The sequence below is a fragment of the Spea bombifrons genome, chromosome 1 (assembly GCF_027358695.1).
Source record: "Spea bombifrons isolate aSpeBom1 chromosome 1, aSpeBom1.2.pri, whole genome shotgun sequence".
NCBI lineage: Eukaryota > Metazoa > Chordata > Amphibia > Anura > Pelobatidae > Spea > Spea bombifrons.
The window spans coordinates 111,354,954-111,374,516 of record NC_071087.1 but is presented as its reverse complement, the minus strand read 5'-3'; the positions used below and the strand labels follow the sequence as shown (position 1 = coordinate 111,374,516).

Sequence of the window (19,563 nt, the reverse complement as noted above, 5' to 3'; positions counted from 1 at the left end):
CCTATTTAATTATCATATGGACCTCCCTGTACACTTCTGACCTTATTATGGATTCAATGCATGGTTCTCACATTCCCAGAATATCTCTTCATTCAGTCATGAGGCCCCTTCTCGTCTTTATATGAATCAATAACCCATCCTTGCTCCTTTTCCAAATTACACACTTTTTCTCTTTGGTTTCTCACCCATCATAGAATCTCTCTTTTTGTTGGACCTCTTCACTTTCACTACTGTATCTGTTCTCTTAACAACACTCTCTTCCTGCTTCAACACCCTTCTCCCGCTGCCCACTCAGTGTGAAATCCACTCTTCTTGCCCTTATAAAACCTTTTGCTACCCCAATTATTTTTTGTCTCCTCTCCATGCTCCAGAACATATATTGGGCATTGGGCTGAGAACACTTAACTATCAATGCTTTATTTAACTTTCAATTCCATGGTCAAGAGAAGGGGAAATTTCTGTATCAGCTCCCAGGAGCGGGTTCTGTCCCCTCGCTCTGTGACTGAGGTTGTTGGTCTTGTAATGCTGGGCTGTCAGTTGCAGGGCTTCTATCTTTATACGGTGTTTCATGAGAGGTGCTGAGAGACTGAGATGTTGCAGAGGATTGCGGGGAGCTGACTGTGGTTAATGTAGAAGGATTTGGCTCCTGTGCCTTCCAAATCTGCATGGTGAAAGGACAGGTTAAGAAGACTAATCTTTGCATATCATCTCAGTATCAAGCTTTTGTAATTGCACGTACGCATACCTTTCCATAAAACTTGGATATGTATAATCTCTTTTCATGTGCTTATATTGAATACACAAAGTATACAAGACACATACTAGATTTGGGGGTTAAGCTAATGCTAGCTTCAATAGAGAAAGGTTCACCTCTTGGATAGTACTGTAAAAAGTATATTTAAATCAGTACTTGGAATCCAAGTCAGCCATTCCTGCAGATACATTTGCCAGAATCACACCATAGAAAATTCACAGTGAATTCAAGGAATTGAAAACACACTACTCCTGCTTCAGGGAATGAATTAATGCCATTAACACCACAAAACCAACAGGTAGGTCTAACCCCTACACATTATACTCACATAGATACATGCATTATGCATATTGTACTGTACAGTCATGGCCAAAGGTTTTCAGAAAGACACAAATATTAATTTTCACAAAGTCTGCTGCCTCAGTTTAGATGATGGCAATTTGCAAATACTCCAAAATGTTATGAAGAGTGATCAGATGAATTGCAATCAATTGAAATATAACTGAATTCACTTAACTCAGCCAAGGGAGTGGGCTCACTCACAAAAAGAACACAGCTATAAATAAAGAATGGTACCAACACATCCTTCAAAAGCAACTTCTCCCAACCATCCAAGAACAGTTTGGTGACGAACAATGCCTTTTCCAGGATGATGGAGCACCTTGCCATAAGGCAAAAGTCATAACTAAGTGACTCAGGGAAAAAAACATCGACATTTTGGGTCCATGGCCAGGAAACTCCCCAGACCTTAACCCCATTGAAAACGTGTGGTTAATCCTCAAGAGGCGGGTGGATAAACAAAAACCCACAAATTCTGACAAACTCCAAGCATTGATTATGCAAGAATGGGCTGCCATCAGTCTGGATGTGGCCCAGAAGTTAATTGACGGCATGCCAGGGCGGATTGCAGAGGTCTTCAAAAAGAAGGGTGTAATTTAATTGTCAATAAAAGCCTTTGACACTTATGAAATGCTTGTAATTATACTTCAGTATACCATAGTAACATCTGACAAAAATATCTAAGAACACTGAGGCAGAAAACTTTGTGAAGACCAATACTTGTGTCATGGAAGTTGATGGCGCTATATAAAACAATAAATAAGAATAATAATTCTTTTGGCTACGACTGTGCACACATAGCAGACTTTCCTCTAGCGTTACATATTCTTTGATACTCATGGCTTTCAAGATTTTGTGATTTTAACCACTTAGCAACCTTAGCAAAGTTTCCTTTTATTTTAATCATTGTACAGAAAAAATACATCCCTTCTGGTATAAAGACAGATTCTGATACAAATACGGAGAGAACCAAAAAATTACCTAAAGTGATAGATTCCCTTCTGTGAATGCACACATCCTAGATAATGTACTTTATTTTACGTGTATGTGTGCTCTTTTAAAGAAATAGGCCAGGGGTGGACAAAGGTGGAAACCCTGGGGCATAAGTGAGGGTGTTTTTTTCTTTTAAATAAAATCCTAAAAATGGGTTGACTCATTTATTAATGTTTAGATTATCTTCATCATCAGTCTATGTGTTCTGACAGCATTTATTTTGTTACCTCATCGTATTTCCGGATGCTGTACATATGGTCCTTGTTCATGAAAGTCAACAATATCCAGTCACAGAGCACAGATCCCTGGAAAAGGTTAAGCAGGTTAATGACCAATGTATCTCATTAACTCGGTAACATGCATGATGCAGCTTGTTTACATAACCGTAATAGCCTACGACCCTAATTGTAGATTGTACTGCACGAAAGAGGATTGTGATGCAAAAGAGTTAATAGTGTGATGCAAGCATGTAAGGGTTAATTGTTGAGGAAAGGGTTAATGTGATGTTTTTTCAGCTATTCTCTGGCCAAAAGTATAACAGGAGCTTTAAACCAATGTGATTTACTATAAAATGATATCATGTAGAAGGGTCTATAGTGTAGTTAAACATGGCTAACATTGTCCATGAACCTAGAATGTTGGGTTGTTGACAGGATATGGAGAACAGTAAGAGCATCCAATTCTGGTTAATAAATACTGTAGGTTTATAAATACGTAGACCGATGAATATATGGACACTTTTTGTATTGCTAAATGATATAAAACGTGGGACATTTCCAGCAATGATGAGACCCGGCAACAGATCAGTGCATGGTGCCTGGCATTAGCTTTGCAGCTCGTATCACACACTGAAGCAGTATATCGCTTTGAGGCAAGGGCATAACTAGAAACCACAGGGCCCTGGTGCGAAAATTGACATCATGCGACCCCGATACACTCCTGTCTCCCCGTGCTGGTTCAAAATAGTTCAGGATGGGCCCTTCTGACCTGGAGCGGTGCAGTCCGGTCCAGGTCAGAATGGCCTTTTCTAAACTATTTTAAACCGGTACAAGGAGACAGGAACAAGGGGTCACAGGGGATCTCTGTAGTTACGCCAGTGCAGGAAGGAATGTAAGCATAATCCAATTCAGTCCTATGATTATTATCCATGTATTTTGATTTGGTAAATAAACTATATGCATGATTTCATCCGCTGAGTGAAAGTGTCATCTCTGCATCCTCACATCTTTTGGCCCCTGCCTTTCCATGCAGAGGTATTCAGTCCTGGGTTAAAACATAGATGAACTCCAACTGGGAGTTGCAAAGCCCCTAGTGTGCAACCCTGTAGAAGATAGATTCCACACAAACTCCAAAATAATATTCCATGGTAAATATTGATCATACAGAACATACTAATACTATATTAAGATAATTAATATGTGTGTAATATACACACTTACATAAAATGTGAATAGTGAAACATGGCTTTGAGCGGGTGGAAATTTAGGCCCAAAGGTGATACTAGGCCTGATAATTTCTGATGACCGCTTTGCCATGTAATAGCAGCTTGACCTGTAGCGAGCTGATCTTGTAAGACATTACTCAATAGGAAGAGTCTCAACTTTGTATATTAACATAGCGTACTTACTACACCAACAGATGTCAGGGCTGTGGCCAAGTTAATTATGGTCGGAATGAGACTGAATTTTCCAGCCTGAAAGAGTGAAGACACCGATTAGAGTAAATAATGCATATGTCTAGCCCTCTTACCATGTAACCAATTCCTTCTCGGCTGTTTAAAGGAATACTCTAAACAGGTCAGTAAAACCCAGCACTAAAAATGTTACATATTAAAAAAATACTCGTTTTATCTGTTTGTACATAAAATATTATGCTTCTATTGGGTTGGTGCACTAAGATTCTTTCCGGGACATGTATACATTTCACAAATTGCTACCCAACACATCTAAAGTTCTTCCTTGCAATATATGTGATATATGTACTGTTTTACACTTTATATTTGCTGGCTAGAAGAGTGCGTGAAAGTGTCCATACAGGCGTGTGCAGTCCTGGGTTAAAACATAGACGATCTACAACTTTCTATGGCTGACTAAAAATGGTAGGAGCTGCAGATCACCCGTAGCTAAAGTTCCTTAGGTTGTGCAACCATGTAGAACATATGTTACATGAGCCACTGTTGTTAGCCTTTATAGAACACTGAAAGAAAACACACAAACAATGCTTTGCTGTTACTGGTTTATATAGGCTGTGCTAGTGTCAGAATCTTTGATGTAAAGTATTACTTCATTCAGAGGGTGGTAAATAAGGGGACATTAAAACATTGAGGCCCAAGGTGACAAAAAAAACACTTTTCAAAACAAAGCTCTCTGTTACTTGCTACTTTGTATCTATTTTCTGAGGGAAAAAATCTAAGAATAGGCACAAGTGAAAGCAAAAGCAGGGCCGGCCTTACTTTATAAACATACTAGCCAAGTGCCTAAGCTTTAGAGGGCACCACCATAAGAATACCTCAGATGTTGGAAGCTTTCCTCCTACATTAAGTTAGCTAAGACACAGCATAATATGCCACACATCTTACGACCTGACCTTTCCTCTAAGCATCAAAGTAGGGGCTTAACTGTGGGAAAAAAAGAGTCTATAATGGAAAAATGTAGAGTTTCAAAATTAAAGGCATCAAGCAGAATGTGTCAGTTTAATGCAGGCAGGATTAGAGTCTGCTGTTAGTATATATCCTGAATATAGATTGTTATCCCAAAGATTGTTTGTTGATACTCCTGAAGTCAGAAGACAGACAAGATATTTGCGGTACCGTCTGCGAAGCTTTCAGTGGTCATCAGCTAGGCACAAATGACTACCTATTTCCCACATACAGTTTTGTAAATGTTTGCACCTACCTGTCCATGCACAATTACGTCAATGCGGATGCCATAGACCTTAATGAGGGTGCGAGACTCTGTGCCATTCCTATTATAATATTTAGCATACCTGAAAGAGAGGAGAAAGTAAGTTTGAAGGATACAGAAACGATCATGTAGAACAGAGAGGAGTAACAGGGAGATGATGTCAAAGAACCTGAACTAGATCAATTCTTGGCTGAAACATCCATGCGTTTCTATATCCCATTTGTGAACCTGGTTCGAGTCTGGTGCTGAAACCAATATGCCAATAGTATTATCAAACCAATTTATCACAACCCTTTCTTCCTGGCACAGATGTGACACCAACCTACTGTGCCATAAGGGAAAATGTCAAAGCCCAATAATTGTAATGATAGTGCTATGGTCTAAAATTGGAGTTGATACTTAAAGTGATTTTATGAAGATTGCTCGTCTTTAAACACAATACCGTATTTGCTCGATTATAAGACGAGGTTTTTTTCAGAGCAAATGCTCTGAAAAATACCCCTCGTCTTCTAATTGGGGTCGTCTTCTAATCAGACCTCAAATAGAGGTCTGATTAGGAGACTAAGATCCAGATCCCCCGCACCGCTGCAGGGGACCTGGATCCTCCTGTCTCACCCGACCCCCCCCCCCATCATACACACACTTACCGGTGCTTCCTGCAGTGTTGCCGGGGCAGCGGGTTGACGTCTACGCGATCCGCGTAGACAACGTCCGCTGCAGCCGGAAGGAGGTGTGGCTAGCAGCGGGGGTTGTCTGCGTCCGTCGCATAGACCTTCCCCGACTGTCAGAGATCAGAGTTCCCCGCTCCGGTGCGGGGAACTCAGATCTCTGACAGCCGGGGAAAGTATACGCGACGGACGCATACAAACCCCCGCTGCTAGCCACACCTCCTTCCGGCTGCAGCAGAAGGCGACGTCAACCCGCTGCCCCGGCTGGAAGCACCGGTAAGAGAGGGGGGGAGAGCGGGGGAAGGGGGGTGAGAGAGGGGGGGTAAGAGAGCGGGGGAAGGGGGGTGAGAGAGGGGGGGTGAGAGAGAGAGTGTGTGTGTTAGTTAAATGGGGGTATAGGGTGTGTGTGTGTGTGTGTGTGTGTTAGTTAGTTGAATGGGGTATAGGGTGTGTGTGTGTGTGTTAAATGGGGGCATAGGTCATTTCTGGAGTGGCGTTAAGGGGGCATTTAATAGTGCACTCTGCCTCCTGAAATGCCTTATACCTCCCTATATGCCACTCTGCCCCATAATATGCCTTTTAACCCCCTAAATGGCAGAGTGGCATATAGGGGTATAAGGCATTTCTGGAGGCAGAGTGCTCTATACAATGCCTTTTAACTCCCTTAATGCCACTCTGCCTCCTGAAATGCCTTATACCTCCCTATATGCCACTCTGCCCCATAATATGCATTTTAACCCCCTAAATGCCAGAATGGGATATAGGGGTATAAGGCATTTCTGGAGGCAGAGTGGCACATAGGGGGTCAAAAGGCATACCATGGGGCACAGTGGCATATAGAGGGTTAAAAGGCGTATCATGGGCCACAGTGCCATATTGGTGTGGCAAGCCTGGGGGCAGATGTGTGTAACTGGGGGACAGGTTGGAAAATACAAGAAATAAAAACAAAAAAAATCTTTTTCTCAATCATAGCTTTTATTAAAAAAAATAGTTTACATGAATTAACATTTACTGGTAAAACTTTTTTCCTTTGGGGTCGTCTTATATTCAGGCTTTTTCTTTTTTTCCTAAGTTAATATTCAGATTTTGGGGGGTCGTCTTATAATCAGGGTCGTCTTATAATCGAGCAAATACGGTATTACTGAAATGATTACATTTGTTTATAAGCTGCCAGTGCTGTACTGTTTAAGAGTCTGTAAAGCTATTACTTGGTCTGCAAGCTATTCGAAAGATAACATTCCAGAGCACATTAAGTAGATGGTTTCTTGTTGCCAGAGCTCACTCTGCACCAAAGCAGTGTGAAATATTACATCATTTATTATCACAGAAGTGCAGGAGAGGTTTCTCAGTCATCCATTATCCTTCAGTATTAAATGCCATTTGTGGATGTATTTGTCTATAATAATATCTGTTATGATGTTGGATTTGACATTATTCATGAAGCAAAAGCGCATGTTTTAATTTAGCGGTTCATTAATTATAATTTTGGACTAATACACCCAAACATTTAAGCTTGTGTGTCTCTGTGGAGATCAGCACAGTAGTCGCCCACCTTACAGTTAGAAGGTTAAAAGCTGCTGTATAACACTGGTACATTAGCACGGCGTCCTTCATGTTTTACTCTCCATTTAATGATATCTCAAATTATTGAGATATTGGTTTCTTGGTTATTTTCTCACAACTGGAATCCCTGCTTGAATACAAGTTACTTTATCCAGAATATCTGTTATGGTATCTATATTGCTAGAACCATGGTTGTTATTGGTTATTAGGGTTAATGTTTGAGGAGTTTGAAAGATGAGGCCATTTACATTTGTTCCATTTTTCATATGTACTACAAGGAAATGGACAGGCCTGGTCCCGCGCCCTTTACGCCTCCCACTTGCCATAAGCACTGCTCTCTATGCAATCATACAATACATTATATTGTGTGTCGCCTCCCACTGGATACACACAGATGAAGGCTGCAATAGTCTAGGTGGGTAATGTAAGACGGTAGCATGTGACTGTGTGTATCCAGCGTGCAGCCATATGCACATCATATTGTCTGCTGGCCTCAAAGTGCCATGGCCACTTTTTAAATAATTTCTGCCCATGGATATATATCCAATAAATTCTGTATGATTTCAATTACTCAACTTTTTTCTTAAAAGGTTATATATATATATATATACATATACTCATACCTGGGAACTTCTGGGCTCAGGCTACCCGGAGCCTTCCCTTGCGGGACACGGCCAGGACTGCACACTGACGTTGGTGGTTGGTCCCGCAGACGGTTGGCGGTCCCACCGATGTCGGCGGCGTTACTGACGGCAGCGGGAAAAACCCCCATTTAAAGGAAAAATTTTCGAGGATTCGGGTCTTGACCCGGAGAACCAGAGGAGCAGTGCTCACCCGTCAAACCCGGAGAGTTCCCAGGTATGCGATATACTCATGCCATGCAAATTCACAAAAGGTGACAGCAAAACAAACACTGACCTGTAGTTGTAGCCGGATGACAGTTTGTTCTGCAGGTCAAGACGCCGGAAAGAATATTGTGGACGGCATTTTGAGGGGTGTAAATCCAGATTGCAATTCCAATTAATAATCACCCCGATAATTCCACCCTGCGCAAGTAAATAGACAGGATTGTCAAACCAAAATTTTCTAGGGAAGTACGTAGCTACAAGCAGATTATATCATGCCATTTTTTTCTTTTACTGATCCATATAATGAAATATAACCTGCTTCCATTCTCCCTTAGATCTGCAACATTTCTGAGTGAAACACTCTTCAGTCTTACATGTGCCTGCCCATTTTTGTTTCATGACACATTAGGCCGTCTAACAAGCTGGAGCATCATTGACACTGATCCGTTGCTAGAGAAGGATGCTTTGGGAATATGAATGCAGCTCTAAAATTTGAATGTATGTGTTTATAACATGACATGGTTGATTTTATTTAGTTAATAGACCTTTGGTATTCTCATGTAGAAATCTTTGGTACAAACTACAGAGATTCAGAGTTCCCTCATTGATAGAAAAGTTTGTTGGTGTTGATGCAAGAAAGCATTCCAAAATGTATAACGCTACCAACATTCAAGCATGGCAGTGGTATTAACACTTGCGTTTTGCCAGACATAACAGGACAAATCTGCACCAATAAGTTCCACTTTTGACTCATCTATTCAAAGAATGATGTCCCAAATGTCTCAAGGAAAACGCAGGTCTTGTATGGTGAACTCTAAACGAGCATTAACATTCTTCTTAGAAAGCAGACTTTCAGATTTGCTACTCTGCCACAGATCCCTTGTTTGCCCACCGTTCCTATGATGGTGGAGTCATAAACATTCACTTGCTGAAACGGGAGAGGCTGAATATCTGAATGATGTTCTATGGCCCTTTGTGACTTCTTAAATGACTTCAAGTCTTGTTCTTTGAAACCTTTTGGCAGGATGAACAATTTTGAAAAAATTAACTGTCCCTACATTTGGTCAAGTGTGTTGGGGAGTCCAAGAGCCTTAGAAGTGGCTGGGTACCCCAGTCCACAAAGATATACATCAACAAATGCTGGGCAGAGCTGGCTTAAATAAGCCAATTGTTTACCAAGGTCTTCAGACACCTGGTCACAATGGTCCCATTCATTGGGGGGTTGAGTTTATTTGGGGGCACTAATGTTTTCATACCTGAAGACTGTGGGTTTGATTACCTAGCACATGAAAAAAAATGAAACAAGTACCAAGTTTGGTGTCATTTGTTCTCTCATCAAATTACTAAAACACCAAGAAGATGTGAAAAACATTCAACAAATCAGAGAGGTGCAAATATTTTTTACCACATAGCTGTATTTTCCTTTACTTATACATTTAGGTTTAAGATTTTTTTGTAGTTAATAAGATAAATTACGTCATACAATATTATAATAGATGTGTCTATATAACCTGACCTTATATGCCAGCTCAGTGAAGTTTGCCCCAGCCTCACTCACAATGAACCCCACAGTAAAAATGGGACATAAAGGTGAGTTGATGGGATGATAAGTGCAGTTCCTCAGGAAGCTCTGACCCTCTATGTTGCCCCTGAAGTTGAGAAACGAGCATGGGATGAGCATGATAGAACAGGATATTTTTCCAAGTCCAAAAGCATTAGTACAAGCAAATGAATTATAATTCAGAAAAAACAGTACCCAAATCATAATGGACTATAATCAGAATTATAACTGACATAAATGCTATTTAGTTATTAGTTATTTAGCTATTTATGATTGAAAAGATTAAGATTGTAAAAACAAAGTTTCACTTGCAGAGGGTCTTTCAACATCAAATGCGTAACAACATGTAGCTGTAGTTTTGCTAAATGAATAGTTTTGCAAAGATCAAACGGGCCCAGAATACACCAATCAGCCATAACATTATGATCACTGACCACTGGTGAAGTGGATAACAATTATAATCTTGTAAATGCTTGTTCTGATAGAAAGGTGAATCGCAGTTTGTAGCGTATGGGGCTGCGTAGCCGCAGAACAAACCCCTGTCCACTGCCGAAAGTGCCTACAATGGGCAAGTGAGCATAAGAACTGGACCACGGAGCAATGGAAGAAGGTGGCCTGATCTGATGAATCACAGTTTCTTTTACATCACGTGGATGGCCGGGTGCGTGTATCCATCTGGGATCCATCTATAGATGCCCTGCCTTGCAACTTACAGGACTTAGATGATCTGCTGCTAATGTCTTGGTGCCAGATACCACAGCACATTTTCAGAGGTCTAGTGGAGTCCATGCCTCTAGGGGTCAGGGCTGTTTAGGAAGCAAAAGGGGGACCTACATAATATTAGGCAGGTGGCCATAATGTTATGGCTGATCAGTGTATGTCATTATTTTATCCCAGCCTCAATGAGGCTTCCAAGCGCAACCTTTGCTGAGCAGTTTCCGGAACACTCTTTGAGGGTTTGCTACCGGAGGTGTAGCTGAATAATGGTCAGAAGTGTGGTGATAAAGAAATTAAAGGAAAAAAGAGTAGAGCAAAAAAGGAGAAACAAAAGATATTAGAGAGAAGGGAAGAGCATAAAATAGAGAAAAAAAAGAGCAAAACAGGTGAGAAAAAAGAGAAGGGGAGAGAGAAGAAAATGGCCCCAGCAATGTTATCAGAAAAAAATACCAATTACAACTTAAAAGAGAACCAAAACATGCAAATTATTTTAGTGCCACAGTAAATGTCAGGCAAACTCTTCTTTTAGAACAGAATCAGCACTGACTGTTGCCTCAGTCTACAAATCTCCAGCACAAACACGCTTCAATACTATAAGTCAGCCTTCCTCGTGTGCATCAGTGCAAGCATACACAGCAAGTCAACTATTTTCCCTACTCGCAGAGGGAAGCAACGGCCCCTGTGAAAGTCTGAGAGCGGCACCAGGAAATCTGCATTTCAGGTAAGGAGGTGGGGGAGGGTGTATAAATGAGTATGCGTGATTGAGGGAATGAATGAGTATCGGTGAATGAGGGAATGAACGAGTATCTGTTAATGAGTATATGAATGAGTGAATTAACATTTGTGAATAAGTAAATTAATGAATATGTGTACGATAGCATGGATGTGTGAGTGGGGAGCATGACACAGGGAGGCTGTTTGAGGCTAGGATGGCAAGTCTTATGCTTCAAATCTGGGCGTTGGGCAGGTCCTGCTTTCAATCTGGGTCCCATGGCTGACATGATACTAAATAGGGGCAATATGCAAGGCTATGGGGGCATTGATTCACAAGGGGGTGCTGGCTGGGGCCATCACATAAATCAATACTGGGTGGTGGGATAAATATACAATGTGGGGCTAGCTGGGCCAATATGCAAGGGTGATCACATCGGCCATGTTTTCCAGGACACATAACTTGTACATATTGCTGACAAGCCCACATAAAATGCTGCCCTGCAGTATAGGGGATGTATAGACCCATGGAAAGAAACCAACTAGTCAGATATACATACCCCATACTGCAGGTCAGTATTTTATCTGGGCTGGTGGCATCAATACACAAGGGGGGCAACTGGGGTCATTACATAAATCAATACTAAAGCGAGGGGCAGGCTGGGGGCATAAACACACATAGTGCTGGCTGGGGGCGATACACAAGGGGGTGAAAACACAAAAGGGGGGGTCAACGACAAAGCAGTGTGGAAAATCCTTTTTTCTTTTTAACCTTAGCGCGTCCAGATGTGGCTGCCTGTGTGGCAGATCCTGTCCTGATGTGTGTTTGGGTGTTGGTATGGCAAAGCCTGTCCTGGTGTGTGTGTTTTGGTGTCGGTGTGGCAGAGCCTGTCCTGGTTTGTGTATTTGGTCCTCCTGGCACTTTACTTACTGTAGAAATGAAATGAACTGTTTAATTTTTACTTATCCAGGGATTAAACACCCTCCCAAATTTGTAGTCACTTCAGAGGAAAAAACTTTCTAGGCCTAAAAATCAGTGAGAGGAAAAGTGAAGGTTTTGTGTTATTTACTCTATTTCAATCTGTATATTTTATTGAAAATGATTAGTGGCACCAAATTGTGTAAGTAGTTTTTTTTTATCTCACGGACAAAATGTGAGAAATAACGTATATAACATACAATCACTTCATAAGCACATATCAAATACACTGCACATATAGTTTGAAGAAAATATGCTTTGAAAATATTGTTTACCCTTTGCCAAATACATTTTTTAAATCTGCTCACCTTATCATAAGAGCAACAATCAGCTGTTTTCACTGCTGCCCAGTGACTCCCTAAGAAATTAGGTCTCACATGGCTACCAGCCCTGAATTTCCCAGGGCACAAAGATATTAATCTGATGTTGATTTAAAATATCTATTTGGAAAATGAAAATGAAATGAAAGACAAAGTGAAAAATCTTACTTGGAAAAACCAAACTGAGGAAAGTGAATGACATTCTTGATTAAGATTGTGAAGTTTGGCACAAATTCGTGCAAGGATTCACTATGAAGAGATGAACAGAGAGAGCATTTTTAGAACAGGAGACAAATACCAAAGAAAAATAGCAAAGAGGGTTATGTTTTACTATCTGAGATTCAGTTTACCAGTTTATTTTTCAGGTAAGAAAACCCAGCACAAAGTGATAGAAGTAATGGTATTGACAGAACAAGAATGGATAGGTTTATCATCCTTAAATCAGTAGAATAATCTTACTGACACATTTTAGAACTGCAGGAGAACCTCAGTTGAGATACCCTTTCATTACATGAAACGTTAAGTTGGTGAAATGCTTAGTGAATTAATTATACAGCGCTGCATAATATGGTGAGGTTACATAAATCAATAAATAATAAACATCAGAATGAGAGGAGCAATACAAAGGGAATGAAATAGGAGCAAGAATGTTAAAAAGCTATGAAAATGAGTGGGAATGAAAATGAGCAACTTGGATATTGGGGGATAGGGGAAGTGAGGTAACATGACATAAAGAGGTATTAGAAGTATGGAGGTACACAGGGCCGGCCTTTGGGGTGTGCGACCTCTGCGACCGCACAGGGCGCCACACTCCAGGGGGCGCCGCCGCGGGGTACGCTGCCGGGTGTAGCGTACCTAGCGGGGGGGCGGTCCGCACCGGGTACCGCTCATCAGGGGGGCACCCGGCACCCCTCCAGAGACGGACAGTAATGTCCGCCGCTGGAGGAGCAGGCTCGCAAGGGAGCGGTGTCGGAGGTCTTTAACAGACCTCCGGCTCCCTTGAGTGATTTTAAGCCGGTTCAAGGATCTCCCTTGAACCCGGCTTAAAATCACTCAAGGGAGCCGGAGGTCTGTTAAAGACCTCCGATACCGCTCCCTTGTGATCCGCGCGGCAACAGCTGCTGTGCGCCGGGGTTTGTTGTCAGATCCCGGCGCACAACACTGAAGCCACGCCCACCGCTGTCCGTGCCCTCTGACCCGGAAGAAGACAGAAGAACTGAAGAAGAGGAGCGAAGAGAAGGAAGAGGAGCTGTAAGGAGAAAAGAGGAAAGGTAGGAAAACATTCAGTGAGAGTGGATTGGTATATATGTGTGTGGATTAGTATATATGTGTGTGGATTAGTATATATGTGTGGATTGGTATATATGTGTGGATTGGTGTATGTTTGTGGATTAGTATATATGTGTGGATTGGTGTATATGTGTGGATTGGTGTATATGTGTGGATTGGTGTATGTGTGTGGATTGGTATATGTGTGTGGATTGGTATATGTGTGTGGATTGGTATATATGTGTGGATTAGTATATATTTGTGGATTAGTATATATGTGTGGATTGGTATATATGTGTGAATTGGTATATGTGTGGATTGGTGTGCGTGTGGATTGGTATATGTGTGGATTGGTATATATGTGTGGATTGGTGTATGTGTGAATTGGTATATGTGTGGATTGGTATATATGTGGATTGGTATGTGTGTGGATTGGTATGTGTGTGGAATGGTATGTGTGTGGATTGGTAAATGTGGATTAGTGTATAAATGTGGATTAGTATATATATATGTGTGGATTGGTATATATATGTGCGGATTGGTATATAAATGTGTGGATTAGTATATATATGTGTGGATTGGTATATATGTGTGGATTGGTATATGTGTGGATTGGTATATGTGTGAATTGGTATGTGTGTGGATTGGTATATATGTGTGTGGATTGGTATATAAATGTGTGGATTAGTATATATATGTGTGGATTGGTATATATGTGTGGATTGGTATATGTGTGGATTGGTATATGTGTGAATTGGTATGTGTGTGGATTGGTATATATGTGTGGATTGGTGTATACGTGTGGATTGGTGTATACGTGTGGATTGGTAAGTGTGTGAGAGTGATGGGTGTTATGCTGTACCATTTCCAATGTCTTTTTCATGCTCTTAAAGTACACCATCACTCTATACTGTTCCATACAGTGGCAGAGCTGGGAGGCAGAGGCCTTGCACCCCCACCGCAGGACTCCTGAAAGGTAAGTGAACTTCAAAGAGGGAAAGGGTAGATAGTTAGGAGGGGGTAGATAGGGAGAAGGGAGTGAGACAGGGGAAAGGGGGTAGATAGGGAGAAGGGAGTGAGAAGGGGTAGATAGGGCAGAAGGGAGTGAGAAGGGGTAGATAGGGCAATCATACTCCTATCATGCCAAGTCTGCGAGTACATCCTGGAATCTGGGTATGCCTGGGCATGATAGGAATGGGATTGCTGTTAATTATATATATATATATATATAATATTGTTATTTAATTGTTTTGTCCTATTTTGGTGTGTTACTTACTTTAAATAAAAGTGTTAGATTTTTTTATGGTGGGGGGGCATATTCGGTTTTGGCCAGGTAAATGCTGCACTTTCGGTTACAGTCCAGAATTCGTTTCGGTGCATCCCTACTACTAAGCCAGACAATGAAGTGGTAGGCCTACACCACATCAATGTTTGGCGTAGTATATAGTGATTGGGGTTTTGTTACAAGTTTTGTTACAAGTTTTTATTCCTTTCTTTTTTTGGGATGGGGGGGCGCCAGAGGAGTAGTCCGCACAGGGCGCCAGAACACCTAAGGCCGGCTCTGGAGGTACAGAAACAAGATAAATACAGGAAAGATAATGTGGCCATAGCCGAAATGAGAAGGAGGCAAGGTAACATGGGATGGAATAAATCTCCCCAGTGATGAAGAAATACAGATATGTCAGCTTGTGTGCATTTAGGTAAAGGTCAATGCTTTCAGATAAAAGAAAAATAAATGAAATGAAAGAGGTATTGACATATTATATATAGATAATATGATTAGTTTTGTACGTCTAATAGGTTTTCAGAGTATCGTCATTCTTAGATGTAATAGGAGGAGGCAAAGTTGGTTTTCAGTAAAGAGATTGCACAGCTCACCTATTGCACACTTGAGGATTGTACCGTAAATTCAAAGATACATTTGCAAAGACCCACCCACAATATGTTAGAAATTGTACTTCTTTAGGTTTGGATATTAAGAATAATGCATACCCAACCAAGATAAAAATGTGATTGTAAATTAGGATATGATATAGTTTGAGTAGATCATCAGAATACATGCTAATATTATGATCTACATCTGTATATAAGGTGCAAGGAAACATACATTGGCCTTTTTTACGTTATTATAAGGACTACGCAGCTGCTACCCTTTAGTCTGTGCTTCTGACCTGGCCACGCTTTCATCTTCCAGGGGACACCATGCGAAGATCTCACAGGTTTTTAGTGATCCTTTGCCAGCCAGGATACAGCTCCCTGTCTGCTGCCCTGTGAAAATTACATAGCACTTTTATTTAGAGTTGACCAATGGCTGGTATTCAAACTGGCTACTGATGAAACGGCCAATTGGTCGGATGACATAAAAAAGCTTATTTTATTTTTGTTTTTTACAGGTAAATTATACCTGAATTGTTTTTAGTCAACAAAAATAACAGTGTTTACAAAAATAAATAATTAGTTTTCATCTAATAAAATATGCATTACTGATGATGTTCCCTCTAAGTGTGATGGTAGGTTCCCTTCATATGTTATTGCAAATGTCAGCTTGTGTTTCCTCTCCTGATTACTAGTATTACTGTACTTGCTTAGTCATACCAAGTTTTAATACAGGTCAACATAAAACATGTAAAAAGCTGTTTTGACAGCTTTATTAATAAACACAAGTAGAATTTTATTTTTCAACAACATTTTTCCTGATTCCTGATAAATGCGTGAATAGCACCAGTTGTGCACCCAGTCCCTGTTATAAATCACATTTACCCCCTTTGACTGCAGTGATGTCCATCACATTCATCCTGACCTCCTATCCCTGCTATATGCACTCATACAGGCATACTGCATTTCTCCCGCTCTGCCATGTGTGGCCCCTGTGTTAACATGATTACTGGTCATGGGTACGAATATCACAATTGTAAAAATTAAAAAGAAAAAAAAAACTTTTTATAGTGGGGCGGCAGATGCCTTTAAGCAGAAGATGCCTAATGCAATATCTTTAATAAATAACTGGTTAGGACAGTTCTTGTGATTTTGACTGCTATGTTCATAATGATGGCAAATGATCCCTGAGTTGTCTTGTTAATAATCTATGTGCATATTTTTAATGTAAATATATATATAGTAACTCACCATTACCAAGTATATGCATCCCTCCCTTTATACAGTCCTCATCAGAAATGCATTGAGCTTCAGGTACATTCCTACTCTGAAAGAGACCATTAAAGGAAGGAGAAGAAAAGAAAAATGGAGAGAGAGAGATGGAAAGACGGATATAACAAGAATAAAGGGAGATTGACCAGAGTAATTCCAGCGACAGAGAGGTGTTATCACAGAGACAGACAGATATATCATACAACGATCTGTGTAGTAATAGCCCCACTGAATAATGACACATAACAGTCTCCTCACCTCAGCACAGGTCCTCAAAGTCTGTAGTTTGGTGCTTTCTGTCCTGGTGATAATAGTGAAAATGCTGCCCCCCTAATTTACAGAATAAAAAGCAGAAATATTTATGCTACCTTGTTTAGTTAATAGAACATTCTGAACTCTCTACTCCCAAAACTCCAATGGCTGTTAATTCCATTATTCATTGTCACTCCCCTAAGACCTCATGCCAAAAATAATGTCTTTTTTTTACTACCATATTCCCCTCCTCCAATCCTTGAAATTACTGAAATCATTCACCACATTCTAATTACCCCTCTTAAATCACTCACATACACGTCTGCGCCAAGCCCTTTTTCTCCTTTTGACATTTCCCAGTCCATTTCATCACCTTGCTGCCTTACCTCAGGAGGCTTCACATATTCGGCTACATCCCAAATCCTCCTTAGGCCTCTGAGAGCTTTGGATACAGAGACCCCTTTGACTTTAGTAATGACGGCACTTTCAGGTCCAGTCTCCCGTGCCTGATATCCCTTCTGAACCACAAACACATACCTACAAAAACAGAACAGGACAGAACTAGCATGCAAATTCTATACAAGGAGATACTTCGCAAAGTCACTGTGTCAAATAGTCCTTTTCAACATGTGCCCTGTTGTCCTTCCTGCGCCCCTTACTTCAGTAGTAGCCATTCATGACAAACTAACCCATTTTATCTCTTTTCCTACCTGCACCAAGCTCCCACCAGCCCCTTTGTAATGCCAACAACACAGTGCTCTCACCAGTCTTGATAACTCGGCTCATGCATGGTTGCCCTGACCTATCTCAGATTAAGTCTCTGAAATCTTATCTCAAACCATATTCATCTTAGTCAATGTCTCCTATGTGTCCCAAATCACTCCCTGTTCATTGTCATACATTGTGCTACTCTCTCATTGCTATACAATTCTCCTACATATAGGCCCTCACCCACCAGCTATCTGTTCACATACCTGTTTTCTGCTCATCATCCTATGTCCAGGTTTTTGCCCGCACGAAGTTGCTTCATTTTCTTAGACCCTAATTAAATTAATATATTCTGTCCATGTTCTGCTCATCTCTTATTCCAAATCTTCCCTGTCTTTCTCACATTTTACTCTTCCCTTAATGCAATTTACTCATCTATGTAGTCTGCTACCAACTCTCCACCCTTGGCTATTCACTTACCATACAAAGTACACAATTATGAGTAGCTGCAGCAGCCTGTAAATGGTCCCCAGTTGACGGTTCTTCACCACAATGACCTTGGGTGTCTCGTACGCCCACAATTCGCCAATCCATGCCAAGGTGTGTGTAGTGCACCCTGTCATATGGCTCCTTTCCTTTGTCACAGTTTGGCACTCCTTCAGGGAACAGCTACAGGGCTGGAAATTCTTATACTGGGTTATACCGGTAGAGAAGAAATAGCCCCAATATGTCCAGCTCCACTTGATGTTTGTGCATTGTCTGCTAGCTCCTCCTGGAGATGTCTATAAAGTAATTAGTGCTGATCTAGAATGATGGGAGGGTGAAGAAGGGAAGAAGCAGGGCACAGGACATTCAAGTCTTTGTAGGTGGGAAATGATGATACTCAGCTGTCCTCTAGTGGAGAGAGAGAAGAATTTACTTTGCACTTAACTGCATTTCACTGATACATGAATGTACTGTTTTAATTAACTTTTTCACTGTAACATAAAAAAGGTTTTCTAGTGATGGAAATGCATTTTGCTCACACATGTACACATATATGGCTAATTTACCAATAATAATCACAAGTACTAGCAATTTCCACATACCTCCAACTGCTCCATACCTACTCCAGTAAATCAGTATAGTTTATCATAAAATCACATACATTATATAAATTGTCCCAACAATCTTTATATTGGTGATGTAACCCCTCATTGTAACACATTTTATATTTCCATCCACTTTCTGCCTACAACCTTATTAGACCACTTGTCCCCAACAACCTCCCCAGCAATGGTGTACTACTGCTAATGCATGGCGGACTCGGAATCCCCAAATATGCATTTGCCCTTTTCCCTACACTCCATTTATTTTCTGTGCAAGATATGTGTTGGACCAAATGCATTTGCTGACACACACAGGGCCGCCCCAAGCCCTTTTTTAAAAAAATTTTTTAAAGCGAAAGAGAGAGAAAGTGGGCCCCGGATACACAGACATCAAAGAAGGGGCCGCATGATCAGGCCTGGATCATGCTAGGGGGGCATGATCACCTCATGGCTAGGTTGCCATAGGTCAAAAGTTTATGGTGGAGTGGGGTTAAGGGTCTTTAAATGTGGCTGCTTTTCTCTGACCCTCTACCATTTTTCTTTAAACAGGAAGGAGAGGCAGTGAGAAGCGTTTCCCTCCCACCCTCCCTTGTGTTTTTTCTGATGGTTTTTTGGTGTGGCGGGGAACTGAGGTTCCCGTCAGGTTTTATGGTCGGTTTATTCATGGTACGGGGTGAAATTGTCGCGGTTTTCATCCGAGGTATGGAATCCGTGGTTATTGTGAGTTATGGTGGGCCTTTTTT

General features: G+C 41.1%; 1 protein-coding gene across 1 annotated transcript; it reads right to left on the bottom strand.

Moving 5' to 3' along the window:
• Positions 1–310: 310 nt before the first annotated feature.
• P2RX2 (purinergic receptor P2X 2) lies at positions 311–18,486 on the bottom strand. Its single transcript, XM_053457005.1, has 12 exons — positions 18,213–18,486; positions 17,411–17,561; positions 17,031–17,102; positions 16,752–16,827; positions 15,797–15,893; positions 12,525–12,605; positions 9,585–9,717; positions 8,139–8,266; positions 4,981–5,071; positions 3,714–3,779; positions 2,314–2,391; positions 311–661 (listed from the first exon to the last, which is right to left on the bottom strand). Exons 1-12 carry the CDS (start codon positions 18,353–18,355, stop codon positions 464–466), a joined length of 1,314 nt encoding a protein of 437 aa, XP_053312980.1. The 5' UTR covers positions 18,356–18,486; the 3' UTR covers positions 311–463.
• Between the last annotated feature and the right edge of the window lie 1,077 nt (positions 18,487–19,563).